Raw genomic sequence first — 15,035 nt, forward strand, 5'->3', positions numbered from 1 at the left:
GGGTGGGAACAACGTTAAGAAGCCTGGGTTGGAAGACCAGTACGTCCCAACAGCTCTGTGGGTCATATCCTCCTGCCAGTGTATTGTATTTGGCCCACAGTATCACTCTTCTTTTAAATGGGGTGGCATGTCAAGTTTTTTAAAGTTCATCACTTCACATGATAGTGAGCCTCCCTGAGTCTATATTCTCCACAACCAACAGATGTCCAGGTGTCCCCGCCTTTGGACAGGGCGCCCATGCCGCTGTGTGCCAACCAGCTACACCCTTCAAATACCTGCCTGTCCTGAGGCACTTGAGTTTCCAACCCCTGCTTTAAACTCTCTGATTTAGTGTTTCAGATGCAGTGCTTCCAAAGCAGTTTTGTGTAGGTGTGTTTGCTTCCCCTCATAGCGTCCCTCAGTGGTCAGAGGGGTTGGTTCTAATAAGCCCATTTTACTAGTGGACAAGTGAGGTGCCATCCTCACCACCAGTCCCCACAGTGGCACTGGCATATATGGACGGGAATCCTTTTCATGATGAGTCCCTCCCACCAGTGGTGCCCGCTGCCTCGGGTGAACCCATGTGAAGGTCTGATGGGGATGGAGTCTCCCAGAGGGACCTTTTGAGGGCAGAGCTGACACAGCCCCTTCTCTCACTCCCTTCCTTTCACATCCGCTTCCTTTCTCCTCTCTGTCTCACTCTGGACAGATAGGAGCTGCTTTGGGAATCTCTTCGCTTTCAAAGGTATCTTTCTCTTTGAGGACAGGGCTAAATGAAGGATGTGTCAGAGTGTGGGATTAATTCTGTACCACAGAAATGTAAACACAGACTGCCTGATGAAATCTATTAGGTGTTGCCTCTGGGATTGCCTATGACTTCTTGAGTTTTCATTTTTAGCCTGAATTTCTAATTATCGTTGGCAAACAAGGGTGGGTTGTGGCGGTTAAGGGAAAAAAAACTACCCAAATGAAGGGAGCCCAGAGATTTGGGGGGTACTGATAATGTGCCATATCTTGATCTGAGGGGTAGTTATGTATGTTAATTTCAGAAAATTTCTTCCAATTATATACTTAAGATTGTACATTTGGTATATGAATGTTATACCTCAATTTTATAAAAGTTAATTTAAAAAACCAAAAAAACCCCTAAGCCACACCACCAACTGATCACTGTTAATTAGTTATTAGACACAAGTTAGAAACACCCAGCCAGACTGTGTCCCTGCCACTTGCCAAATGTTATAATATCCACAGTTTCCGGGACTTCCCTGGCGGTCCAGTGGTTAGGACTGGGTGCTTTCACTGCCGTGGCCCAGGTTCATTCCCTGGTCGGGGAACTAAGATCCTGCATGTCGTGGGGCACAGGCAAAAAAAAAAAATCCACCGTTTTCCTTTCCTTGTGGACGCTAATTTTTTTTTTTTTTTCCGAGACTCATTTTAATTTCAAGGTAACAACAACCAAGCTTCTAGACAGTTCTTAGATACGGAGCTGGGGAACTAAGAGAGAAGGAGAGACAGACAGAGACAGAGAGGAGAGAGATATCTATAAATCAGTAGGTTTCTCTCTTGTTTACTTGCAAGGTAGGAAGAAGCTTGCTCCTAAAATGCTCACTGAGCCAACAAAACACTGTTGAAACAGTCTCCTTGTCTTTGTTCCCTTCCCACAAACCTGGAGTTAGAATCTGTTTTCCACGTTGATACAGAGTAACCATCTGGGATTTACAAATGATACATTTGAATTTGGTTAATGTCAAGGCCCCCCTCCTCCTTGACCAGCTCTTTGCTTTCATTTAGCAAATGTCACATCAGAAAAGCTTCAAGAATATTACACAAGCATGTCTTTTGACCAAGATCAGAAAGATAACATCAAGGGTTGTAAAGAATTTACTATTGGGCTTCCCCGGTGGCGCAGTGGTTGAGAGTCCGCCTGCCGATGCAGGGGACACGGGTTCGTGCCTGTCCGGGAGGATCCCACATGCCGCGGAGCGGCTGGGCCCGTGAGCCATGGCCGCTGAGCCCGCGCGTCCGGAGCCTGTGCTCCACAACGGGAGAGGCCACAGCAGTGAGAGGCCCGCATACCGCAAAAAAAAAAAAAAGAATTTACTATTTATTGGGTTGTTTTTTTGCTCTACAACTACTTGAGTTTAAAATATTTAAATAAAAATTAAGCAAGTAGGTCTTGGAATAAAATAAATGTAGACTTGCACCCATAGTTACAAAGATTCCTGCTGAGATGGTTTCTTTGGCATCCCTTTGCTCCTGTCCAGGGAGCATCTCCAAATGTCTGAATCCACATAAATTGCAGCCTTCTCCCCTCCTCCCCTGTACCACTCGGAGGAAGGCTAAGGGCCATCACTCCTCTCGGAGCAGCATCAGGCAGCGGGAAGGTGTGCACTGCCATCCTCGCCAGGGCTCATTCAGGTTCCCATCACATATGGGTTTCCCTGGACACATGGGCAGCACAAAGCATCCCAGGCGAGGCATGGAAAGGCAGGAAGAAGTAGCCCAGTGTGTCCACTGGGAAAGCAGGTTGAGGACAGGTTGCCTGCCTGAGTTTATTTGAAAAGCCTCTGAAGACCAGCCAAAAGGAAGTACATCTAAGGAACAGGGGAGCTATCGTCTGGAAGCCTAAGGAACAGCCTCATTTAGCTGCTTGAGAGAGGTGGCAGCTGGTAACAGAGGAGTGGTCCTTGGGGGATGGAAGTCCCCTTAGTCTGTGAGTGACTGTCTCCTCAAGGATGTCGAGGAGCACGGGGAGGGTCTTCGATGGGGCACCCGTGCCCAGATACCCGGCATCGGCCTGTGCCCACTGCTTCTCAGTGTGCTGGGCAAAGCATCTCCCTGCCTGGGGTCTGACAGCCTCTTGACCAACTTTCTCCAGGAGAGCTGGTGAGTCTGGCTGCAGTGTCAGGGAAAAGGTACGGCCTTTGAAGTCAGGGTTGAGCTCCTAGCTCTGTGGCATCCTTGGATAAGCTCAACCTCTCCAAGCCTCTGCCTCCCTGTGATTACATAAAATCACGGTAACTAGGCTTATCTTGAAGAGTGAGTGTGAGAGCAGCAATATGGACATTCTTTATCTGAACATGCTTTCAGATAAATGAGCCTAATTCATTTTCTTTTTTCTTTTTTTTTCTCTGGCTGTGCCACTCTGCTTACGGGATCTCAGTTCCCCGACCAGGGGTTGAACCCCGGCCCTCTGCAGTTGAAAGCGCTGAGTCCTAACCATTGGACCTCCAGGGAATTCCCTCAGAGCCTAATTCTCAATAGTTGCTCAGATGGTTCATTTCGTTTCTTTCCTTTCCTTTCCATTTCCTTTTCCTTTTTCCCTTTCCTTCCTTCCTTCCTTCCTTCCTCTATATTACCTATACCTCTGCTTCTTTCCTCCATTCATGTCAGGAACCAAAAGTTGACTGTTATTCATGTCCTTTCTTTGTAGTGTCAGAGCATCTTTTTTTTTTCGCGGTACGCGGGCCTCTCACTGCTGTGGCCTCTCCCGTTGCGGAGCACAGGCTCCGGACGCGCAGGCTCAGCGGCCATGGCTCACGGGCCCAGCCGCTCCGCGACATGTGGGATCTTCCCGGACCGGGGCACGAACCCGTGTCCCCTGCATCGGCAGGCGGACTCTCAACCACTGCGCCACCAGGGAAGCCCTGCCAGAGCATTTTGTCTTAAGTTTTGCAGCATTTTGCTTTTAGGACAGTGTGTTGGTGGCAGAAGACTTTTCACACATGAACATCACTTCCCCACATCCCTTTCATCTATCTCTTCCTGTCCTTGTGACTCGGCATTTTCTCTCAGTCTGTGGAAGGTTCCATTCCAGGTGTCAAGGTACAAAAAAGGCATATGTCAAGATTCCTCTCATTTTCACTGCCTTTGAAATTTTAATAAAATATACAAGGGGAAAAAATGGTAATTCCATGTGAGTTTACTTTTTGCTACTGAAGGGAACAAAATTCTGAATTCTGTGGCAAGGATTCCTGTCCTGTGTGACCTTGAGTAATCCTGGAGCTCTCTGGATGCTCTCGGATGATGGTCTGGACGTAAGGATAGGGTTTGGCTGGGGTGTGGGTGGGGCACCCCTTGTGCCACCTGCTGGGTCCTGCTGCTCCTGACTTGAGGCAAGTTACCTTTCCTCTTCACACCTGTGCTTTCCTTGTCTGTCAAATACAGATAAAAGTGCAAGTTTAGAGGATTAGATGAGCTAATAATGTGTGCAGAGGCACCCAGTGCCCAGTAAGAAAGGCAGCAGGTAATGATGCTGACGCTGATCCTAATTTCTGTTTTTACTGGGACTCAGACTTCAGCCAGTGTAGCATCTCAGTCCGCAGGGGATGGTGTGGGCTTGAAGACGGCAGTGTCTCTGGCTTCTTAGAGGCTTGTGGCCTAAGAGCACAAAAGACAAGTACCCTGTTCACCTTAATGCAAGACAGAAATAGATTAAATGCTAAAGTGCTGGAGATTTTCAGAGGGGGGACAGTTGGTGACAAAAGAGCCACTGTTAAAATTGAGTCCCTCCTCATTGAGCTCATTGCGCCCACCGTCAGCTCTCTGAGACACCTGTCTGTTATCACCCCTGTTTCACGCACAAGGTAACAATCTCAAAGAAGCTCAGCCACTTCCTTCAGGGTCACACACAGCACAGGAGGGAGTTGCAGCACCTAGTACTTGACCTCAAGTCTGTCCGACCCCAAGCCCATGCTCTTCCCTCCACCTTCCCGCCTCACGGCCTCACCTCGTTCCTCAGCGCCTTGGTTCCTTCCTCTCGCTCTCAGAAGACTGGCCTCCCCTCTTCAGTCTCTGGGGAACCTGGGCCCTCAGGGGAGAACTCTCCCATCTTCCAGGCCCTCTTCCTCCTTGAGTGTGGCTATTTCCCTGCCTTCCCTCTTGGATGCTGAATGAGTAAGTGGGCTTACAGGTAGGGGCAGTAGGAAAATCTACAGAAAGGAGGTACCACTTGAGATGGGCACAGCTGGCAAAGGGGAGGGTGCAGCTCTTTGTACATCCCATGTGGCTGTCCTGCTGGCCCTCCTGTTGTAAGCTCTGGGAGCCAGAGAGGCAGGCGCTTCTTCATCTTTTAATCCCTCCTGGTGCCACCACATGATCTGGCACACAGCTCAGCAGGGGTTTGCTAAGGAGATGTGAACTCACAGCCAGTGTAATGTCCCGGGGCAGAGGCCGCTGTGCCAAGAGCAGCTGGGAAGCCTACCACCCTGGACCACATACATTGCGGGGCTGTGATGGTTGGGTGATTGTTCTTTCCAGAGGGGGATTCAACTGCAGTCCCAGACCAGGGATGTGTGCACTCTCTCTGCCACTGGGGTGGAATCAGTTCTGGAGGTCCCACCCAGAGGCTAGGCTGGAACTGCTCCAGAATTGGAGCTGGGGAACCACCGGCCAGCCAGGGTGGAAGGAGAATCTACTGGGTGTAGGTGTTATGTTAGGTGCCCCTGGACATGCAGCATCCTCAAGTCCTTGGACTTGTTCTCCAGGAAGGCAACATAGCCTGATGGCTAAAATATGGGCTCTGCACTCAGGCTCCCTGGAATCCTTGCACTGTGTGATCTTGGGCAATTTTCTTTTCCACTCTGTGCCTCAGTGTTCTCATGTAAAATCGAGACTACGAACTATAACCTCCTCATAGGTTTCTGGTGAAGATTAAATTAAATGGTACGTGGAAGGCACTTTAGCCCAGTGCCTAGCACATAGTAAATGCTTAGTAAATTTTAATTGTTACTGCTCCTACTATTAGCGTCACTATAATTTGATCAGGTCAAATAAGGTATAGGAGCATTAAAGGAATAATTAATGCAGTACCCCAGGATGTGGTATGTACTAAGTTTTCAGTACCTCTTAGAGTGTAAAAGAATGTGTTAGAATGTACTTGAACATAAGCTCCAGGAGGCTGATGATTCGTATTGATATTTTGTTCTCATTCATTGTAGTATTCCCAGTACCCAAAAGCTTGCTTGGCACAAAGCTTGCTTGGCACACACACACCGGTAAATATTTGTTGAGTGAATGTTTCCAAAGCCAAGATACTTTCTGCCTCAGGGCCTTTGCACATACTCTTCCCTCTCCCTGGCATGCTCTTCCCTAAACTCTTCTCTCGGTAAGTTTCTGCTCATTCTTTAGGACACGTCTTCAAAAAGGCCTTACCAGACCACTGTACCTTACCCCCATCATCATAATCTAAATTACATCACTGCCTGTAATTCTCTCAGACTCCTTGTCCTTTTCCATTTATTTGTCTTATATTTCCAATCCCTGCCTCTTTCACTGGATCATAAACTTCAGAAGGGATGGGAACCAATCTTACTCACAGATCCTCAGACCCACCATAGTGCCCGGCAAACCACGGGCATGGAGGAAATTCTGGCTGAATGAATACACTGGAAGATTTAGAGGAAGGAACATGGGCTGGTGTAGTTGGGACACGGAGCAAGTACCGTGAGTTTCCACTTCTCTGTAAAACTGAGATGAAGACAGTTCTACTTACCTTCTTACCCTCCTTGACCAGATAGCGGTCGGGATCGGATGAGGTCGTTTTGTTAAAGTGTGCTGTAGCTCGAGAAGCATGTATTCGCCGACCGATTTGCTCATTTCCTCACCAAGCCTGATTGCGTGCCTGCTGTGGGGACACCTCTGTCTCTGTCCTTTGCCGCAGCTGAACGATGAGCTTCTTGCAGCCCAGGAGTGTTTCTGTCCTCCTCCTCTCTCTATGCCTAGTACCTCGTGGAAATGTTTGAGGAATGACCAGACAACTGAAGGCACCCACGAGGTGGCTGAGGGAGAGGGGGGAGGCTGTGGTGGCGATAGAGAGGCGGTTGAACTTGGGCTGCTTGTCTGTATGTATCTTTGCTCCCACTCAGCCAGCGTATTCCATCGGTGCTAATCTCGAGTGACAAGCGTCAGGCCAGATTCTTGTCAAGGGGTCGTTTTGATTTGCTACCTTGCTGGTGTTGCCCACGCTTGGTAGTTAAGTGCAGCAAACATGGGACCTGTATTGCAGGGGAGCTGCCCTAAATTGTTGCCGACCCCCCTTCCCCGTTCACTGCACTGCTTCTCCCCGCTGAAATCTGCTCAGACTGGCCCCAACCCCTAGGGAGGCCCCCAAAGCTTTCTGGTTAGAGAGTTATGGCTTTTAACTGCAGCAAACGATTAACCATCACGCTTCTGTCCCCTCCTGGGCTCCGTGGCCAGCAGGTCAGGCCTCTTCCAAAGAAAGCTGGCTAATTATATCCCCCGTCTGCACAAAATCCCACAAGAGGAGCGAGCAGCGGCATATGAATGGAGCTGGGTGGGAGCACATGGTGTCGTGGGGAGGAAGTGGCTTTTGAGGCTTTGCTTCCTCTCGGCCCCTCTCTCTCCCTGATTCGAGGGGAGCTAGCAGCTGCCCTCTCTCACTCGCTCTCGGTGCGTTAGACTGTGGCGCTGTGCTAGATCCAGAGATCTGGCTGCCAGTGGAGTGATCGGGAGCTGTTGAACAAAGGGAAATGGGCTGGGAGGCCGTGAGCTGGGTAGAGCTCAGGCTGCCGGAGCTCGAGGAGGCTGGTCGCCAAGTGGCAGAGCTGGTGGCTGAATTTTTGTCACAGCTCCGTCCACTGGTTCTCCTCCATGGGGCTCTGTCTCTCGTTTTCCTCTGGCTCTTTTTACTCTCCTCCCTCACTCCCTTTTAGGACATATTCGTATTCTTTGCTTTCCTTGGACCCAACATATCAGGCTTCCTAACAAGATAGCCGGAGTACAAGGCCCAAACATTTTAAAGTAGTCATCTGTTATCTTTCCCTTAACTTGTCCAGGGCATGGGCATTTTTGCTCTGGGGTGAGGGGCTCTCTAGCCTGGGGTTTGAGAAAGACTAATTCAGAGGGTCTCCTTCGCAGACCGACGCTGAGAAGCACTCACAGGTGGAGAGGAATTCCCTGTGGTCCGGCGATGATGTCAAGAAGTCAGACGGAGGGTCAGACAGCGGCATAAAGATGGAGCCGGGGTCGAAGTGGAGGCGGAATCCTTCTGATGTGTCTGACGAGTCCGACAAAAGCACGTCAGGCAAGAAGAACCCCGTCATCTCTCAGACAGGCTCGTGGCGGCGAGGCATGACAGCTCAGGTGGGCGTCACCATGCCGAGGACGAAGCCGGCCGCCCCGGCAGGCACGCTGAAGACCCCAGGGACTGGTGAGTCAGGGGCGTGCGTGGGCACTTGTCATTTTCAAAACCTGAGCCGCAGTCACTCTAGCGAGGGCTTGATGATATTTTTAAATCCCTGTAAAATGCACAGGTATTTCTTCTTAGGGTTTAGACTCTGCTCATAGCCAGCTTTCAGAAAGGTTCACATCTTGACCTTTCTCCAAGTGGAAGTATGTAAGCATGAGAGCCTCTTAAACTCTGAAGGTGGTTCCACTGCCGAGACATGTTGGATTGGTTTAAGCATGTGCTGGGTCGGAGCTAACATACCCAGTGAAGGCTATTCAAGAGCATGTGGTTAGGAGCTGTCGGTGTGTTGAATTGACGTCGTCCATGATTTAAGGATGTATGTAAACGAGGGCAGTGTTTTTGCAGGAAGGTGGGGTACCCCTTGAAAATGATAGGGACAGCTTTTCAATGGACAGAGGGAGAATGGCCAATAAAACACAAGATCTCTTTCCCAGACATATCAGTGATTGGCTGGCTTTGCTTTATTCTGGGTAAATTTAGACTGCTTTGCGAATGAGGAAAACCGTTGACATCTCCTAAAAGCTTCACGGTGACAGTTGTAGACGCGATTATCTTTATGAAAAGCTCTTTCCTCTGTCTCCCAAGGGGACTGCTTTCCCCCAGGAGAAAGCGAGCTAGTTCTTTGGAGGAGGGGCTGGCGGAGCTGACTTCTTGGTTTGCAGGCTAACCTTTCTGATCTCTCTTGCAGGAAAAACAGATGATGCAAAGGTGTCTGAGAAAGGAAGGCTGTCTCCCAAAGCCTCCCAGGTGAAGCGCTCCCCGTCAGATGCCGGCCGCAGCAGTGGTGATGAATCCAAGAAACCCCTCCCCGGCAGCTCCAGGACGCCCACTGCCAACGCCAACAGCTTTGGGTTCAAGAAGCAGAGTGGCTCTGCCGCTGGTTTGGCCATGATCACAGCCAGTGGGGCCACTGTCACCAGCAGGTCAGCCACACTGGGCAAGATCCCAAAGTCGTCCGCACTCGTCGGTCGGTCCACCGGTCGGAAGACAAGCATGGATGGGGCTCAGAATCAGGATGATGGGTATCTGTCCCTTAGCTCCCGGACAAATCTACAGTACCGGAGTCTGCCAAGGCCCAGTAAATCCACCAGCCGGAATGGGGCTGGGAACAGGTCTAGTACCAGCAGCATAGATTCCAACATCAGTAGCAAGTCAGCAGGCCTGCCGGCGCCCAAGCTGAGGGAGCCTTCCAAGACAGCCCTGGGCAGCTCTCTGCCAGGTCTGGTCAACCAGACCGATAAGGAGAAAGGCATCTCATCCGACAACGAGAGCGTGGCTTCCTGTAACTCAGTGAAGGTGAACCCGGCAGCCCAGCCTGTGTCTAGTGCGGCTCAGGCCACCCTCCAGCCAGGGGCCAAGTACCCTGATGTGGCGTCTCCCACGCTCCGCAGGTAAGTGGGTAAATGGCACCGAGCGGAACTGGAATACATGGAGTGGCATCCTGGATTAATAACTTCCTGTTTTCTTAGCTGAAGCCGCCTCTGGTTTTCTCCACTTCAGTCCTTGGGTAAAGCTGTTTGGTCGGATGCTGCCAGCAATTCTGCTCAACTGATTATTTTCCCTCGTTGGCATGAAAAACATAAGCCTCTGGAATCAATCCTCCTGGGTTTGAATCCTAGGTCCACCTTAATTAGCCACCATGTAACCTCTCTTAATACTTCTGCCTCCGTTTTCTCATCTGTAAAATTGGGGTGGTGATACCTACCTACAGGTTCTTGTGTCCATTAATCTGTGTAGCTACATCTGGCCCCTAGTAAGTACTCAGTAAAAGTTAGCTGCCATCGAAGATGAGATCCTAATACTCCCGTAGATCTGGAAGCAGTTTTGTTTTTAATCTGTGGCTCAGGTTCCTCCTCTTTATGCCAGACAGTGGCATAATGACCAGATCTTTTCCCCAAACAGTCCAATATCCCCCACATACTTTTTTATACTGCATGCATAATTCCAAATTAGTGCCTGAAATTTTAGCTTCCTTTAAAAAAAAGAAAGAAAAAAACAACTCAAAGCAGAAGCGTTTTTGAAAAAGAGAATTTGATTTCCTATTACCTGAAAAAGGCGTTTTCCTGTACTTCCACAACGGGTGGAAATTTGTACGTTAAAATTGATGGTTCGCTTTAAACTTCAGCTGCGTTGAGCAGAGTTCATCCTACCTTTTCAGGAAATTTCTTGTCGTAAGAAAGAGTAAGTCCAAGGATAGAAAATTTAGCAGTGAAAAAATAAAAATTATGTGCACATGTACATATTTGGGGATGAATGGGAATGTTTGCAAAGCCTTCAGAAGAAGCATTCCACACGAAAAGTCTAATGCAGCAGTTCGCTGTTCTTTGTCTAGACTTGATTATTAGAATTTCAGTAATTATTTTTTCAGGGGAAAGTCTTATTGGGCTGCTCTTTGTTGTTTTAACAGGTTGCCTTGTAAATGAAAATTTTCTCTGCTTCTTGCCTCAAGTATTATATGTAATATTCGCTCTTTGGTATTATAGATTTCCTTTAGCAACTACAAAGGCATTTTAGTAGACCCTTAGGCTAGTGTAATAGAATACTTGAAAATGCATGCAGCTTCTTAGGCTGTGAATTGAGCACCTTTCAGCCCACTCCTAGCAATTACATTTTTCCTAAATTGTTAAGGTGTTCTGAATTCTCTCGTTGTGCATTAGTATGAAGAAGAGGAATCTTAGGTGAAGTGTGATAGCTCTCTTCAAATGGTTTGAAGGACTAACAGACAAAAGATTGGGCTTTTTCTGTGTAGTTACACATGGCAGGATTAGGAGCAAGGCATAAAAGTTGGAAGGAGGTGGGTTAGATTTTGGTTTTGTAACAATTGGAGGCGCTTGGCAACGGAGCCAGTTAGCCTTTCGAGTATAAAGTAGTGAGGTCCCTGACACTGGAGGTATGTAAGCACTCTAAAGCCAAGGTTCTGCAACAGGATAGTTCTTTCCCTGTCACCAGGCAAAAAATGTTCCTCTTCTGTCGCCACACATTGTACTGAGGGTTGATTATGTGTTTATTTATTTTTACAACAATTGGGATTTGTAACAACCATTTGGAGAGGTCGGAGGTCAAACTCACACCACTTTGACTAGCTGGGTGAAAGGCAACCTGCCTATCATAGTATGTAGTAGTATCGTCTGTTTTCGGAGATACCTGTTCCGTGACAGTTTTAGTGGATAGAATAAAGCCATTACATTTCTAGAGTATGTACTGTCCTTCGACTTTAAGACAGTTTTTCCATCCTACCAGAGAACCCTCTGCCAACAGCAGAGGGAAGTGTCTGTGCCATTCCCTGTGTTCCGACAGCACATTTGTGGTCATGAGCAGTGGGGGAGATGACATGCAATGGCATTTCTGTGTGTCTATCACAGAGACGCCGTTCACACCCAGCGTGTCTGGTCGAACATCTTGTGAACCCCACAAGGTTTGTGTGTATCACTGGACAGTATTAGCTCTCTGGCCCTAAAAGACACATCTTTCAGGCTGGGCTTTCATGTAAGAATACACCTGAGAGGATACATTGCCCAGCCTGCCTCCAGATCTAGCCTCCTGTTCTTGATTCTACACGTTTGCTTAGAGATCAAAGAAACCAACTCCTTTGGAGCTGAACTGTCATACACGGAGTGCCTGCTTTGTGCCTGGGGTCATGGATGCAAAGGTGATCAAGACAGGTCTTTTCCCTTGAGATGTTTCCTGGGCAAGGGCAGTTTCCTAGTTACTCTATTTATGGAAAAAAAGGAAAGCAAGATGTTGGACCAGCAAGGGATAGGCCTGTAGAAAATTACTCCCCGTCTCCCTTTGGCTCAGGTAGATCCAGGGTCTCAGCAGCAGCCTAGAACTTGAAGGTGGAGCCTTTGCTCCACCAGTGCCCTGGCCCGCTGTGTGGCAGCCTTTCCCAGGGCAGCGCCTCGAGCTGTAGAAAGGACTGCGCCTCCCTCCCCAGGGGTCTCACTAGCTCCTGTGCCCTGCCCTCCTCTGACGGCTGGCGTCCCTGGGCTTTGGGTGTTCAACCCGTGTAAACCTTTGTCTCTTCGCAGACTCTTTGGTGGGAAGCCTACCAAGCAAGTGCCCATCGCCACAGCCGAAAACATGAAAAACTCGGTGGTCATCTCCAACCCTCATGCCACCCTGAGCCAGCAAGGTAACTTAGAGTCCCCCTCGGGCAGCGGCGTCCTGAGCAGCGGCAGCAGCAGCCCTCTCTACAGTAAGAACGCAGACAGCACCCAGTCCCCCCTGGCCTCCAGCCCCAGCTCCGCCCACTCGGGCCCCTCCAACAGCCTCACGTGGGGCACCAACGCCAGCAGCTCCTCGGCCGTTAGCAAGGACGGCCTGGGCTTCCAGTCGGTCAGCAGCCTCCACACCAGTTGCGAGTCCATTGACATCTCCCTGGGCAGCGGAGGGGCGCTGAGTCACAACTCCTCCACCGGCCTCATTGCCGCTTCTAAGGATGACGCCCTGACCCCCTTTGTCAGAACCAACAGTGTGAAGACCACACTGTCGGAAAGGTTGGTGCTGTGTGTTTGGCTGCCTTTATCTCCCCGAAAGACGCCCTTCCGGGAGTCCAAAGATTATGTCAGGAAGCCCAAGTGTTAGCTCACCTTTGCTGGGAGATTTCTCTCTTCCTGATCACTGCCATCTCTCCAGAGGGAAGCCCGTTGGGGATGGATTAAGCCTGGCTCTGCTTCCTGTTGTCTTTCACTGTGGTTTTTCTCAGTGCATGGAGCTGCTGGAAGTCTCTTGGGGGCAGATTTCATGCTGCCTTTTGAAAGCGCATTCCGCTTTCGAAGTCCTTCCTTTTTATTGTGTGTTCATCACTGCCTCTTTCCCTGCCCCTTGTAATTGTGTCGTCCAAGCAGGGGGCGGCTGCAGCCGCGGAGCGTGTGGTGGGATGTTCCTTAAGCAGCCCAGTCCACACGCTGGTCCTCGGGGCAGACACCCTCCTACTGAAGGGCCGCAGGCCAGAGCGATAGGAAATCAAGAAACCAGAATTGTCCTCAAAGCTCTGAATCTCACCGCACTAGTGATACATGTCCATTTTCTCCACATGGGGAAGAAAGCCATTATCAGCACTGGAAATGAGAAAAATGTCCTAGTCGTTGTGTATAATAACCCCACCCCCTCCTTCCAATCTAATGCACCTTCTCTTGTTTTCCACCTGCCTGGCCTTCTAGCCCTCTCTCTTCCCCTGCCGCTAGCCCTAAGTTCTGCAGAAGTACTCTGCCCAGGAAACAGGACAGGTAATGACGTTGTAGGCCGGGGACGCCACCGAGCCTCTAGCTTCCTCTGTCCGTCCCCCCCCCCCCCCCCGTGTCAAGCCAGATGTCTTGTATGAGGCTGTTGGCCTGCGGCTTCCGCTTGTGTTCGTGGCCCCGGTGTGCTCTGTGACCCCCCCAGACATGCCTGTGAGGGTCTGTTCCGCTGCCCACAAAACTCAGAAAGAGGTGGAGCGGGGCTGGCCCCTCCTCTCCCAGCTTGGGAAGGAACCTCAAGCCTGCCACCTGGCGAGGGGCGGCAGAAGCTCTCACTGGCATCTCAGCCTCCCCGTGGCATGTTCCTGCTTCCCAGCTTCCTGCCCTTTCTCCTCTCTCCCCTCCCCCTCCGAGCCCAGAAGTGACCTGCCGCCCACCACGCGGCTCTGCGGCCCTCACCTTTGTCTCCCACACCCCTGCTCCCCGTGCAGCTGGCTCTTTGCCCTCTCAAAGGCCTCTGCTGCGGATTGGCTCTGTGTCTCGCAGGCTGTGGTGTTCTGTGTGCCCGTGTTCTGTAAGAAGAATATGTGGAGTGTTGTTGGCCCCCAGATGCCCTGAGGGTGGGCCTCAGACATGGATCTTGACCTTGAGTTTGTGGGGAAGCCATGGCTTGGCCAAACGTAATGAGCGGATGTTGTTTCGTGCTAGGGGGGAAAAAATTAATGAAAACCCTCTTCACCCCATTAACAACGAAAACTTTGCCTTTGTCAGACTCATAGACCAAGCCTTTAAACCTAGCTCTTTGGAAATCCGAATGTTGCGACTTTATCAGCCAGCAGGTTGTAACATGCCCCGACTCTGCCCAGGGCTCAGCTCCTAGCTACGCCCAATGAGAGCCTCGAAAACTGAGAGGGACCTGGAATTCACTTGTTACAGATGAATTCCAAATATGTAGACTGCTGGCCTCTTGAAACTCTCCAGCAAGTCCCTTCTCTCACTTGAAGTCATCGCCAGTGGCATTTGGTGGAGGGCCAGAGTGCTTAGGGGTGCGGGGAGCCCGGCATCTCTCTCTGCCGCGGAAGGCATGGGCTCTGCTTCCAGATGGGGGGCAGATCCTGAGTTTGGCTTTGAACCCACGGAAAAGGTGGAGCAGTTGGGGCCGAGTGGATCAGGCCTCCTGGGGACGGGGGTGGAGGATGCCTGGGTGTGAGCACAGGCCTGGGTTTCCTTTGTTCCTGTGGCTGTGGATGTGTTGCATGCAGAGGACCCCTCCCTGGTGAAGTGAGTCTCTTCCTCCAGATCTCTTGGCTCGTCCTTAGCCTTTCCCCCTCACATGGCCTGCTTTCCCTGTGCTTCTCTGAGGTTCTTACGTTTGTTTTAACTTTCCTACAGTGACCCGCACCTTGATAGGAACACTTTGCCTAAAAAAGGACTCAGGTATCTGTGTTTTCTCCTTGCATCCATGCCATCTGGTGTGGCTCTGGGGCTTGGCTGTGTGGCTCTCTCATGGCTGGTGGGGCTCGGGCTGGGCTGGGGGTCCCCGCTTTGGCAGCAGGACCCTTTGGATGATGGCTCCCCTCGCAACCCTCTCGTTCTCATCTCTCCACGTGTCGGCTTCTTTGCTTGAGCAGAGGCTGTGCTCTTTCAGGCTTACTGTGGTCAAA

General features: G+C 50.4%; 1 protein-coding gene across 3 annotated transcripts in view; it reads left to right on the forward strand.

Annotated features, from left to right (window-relative positions):
• Window positions 1-15,035, forward strand: part of NAV2 (neuron navigator 2) — a 332,163-nt gene that overhangs the window by 256,416 nt on the left and 60,712 nt on the right. For 2 of the 3 annotated variants that reach the window (XM_032640399.1, XM_032640400.1), the window contains 5 exons: window positions 7,861-8,152; window positions 8,880-9,582; window positions 12,220-12,687; window positions 13,354-13,419; window positions 14,764-14,808. In XM_032640399.1, the coding sequence (XP_032496290.1) occupies window positions 7,861-8,152; window positions 8,880-9,582; window positions 12,220-12,687; window positions 13,354-13,419; window positions 14,764-14,808 (1,574 nt within the window). The remainder of the gene's footprint in view (window positions 1-7,860; window positions 8,153-8,879; window positions 9,583-12,219; window positions 12,688-13,353; window positions 13,420-14,763; window positions 14,809-15,035) is intronic. The other variant, XM_032640401.1, reaches the window with a different exon arrangement.

Source organism: Phocoena sinus, chromosome 8 (genome assembly GCF_008692025.1).
Source record: "Phocoena sinus isolate mPhoSin1 chromosome 8, mPhoSin1.pri, whole genome shotgun sequence".
Classification (NCBI taxonomy): domain Eukaryota; kingdom Metazoa; phylum Chordata; class Mammalia; order Artiodactyla; family Phocoenidae; genus Phocoena; species Phocoena sinus.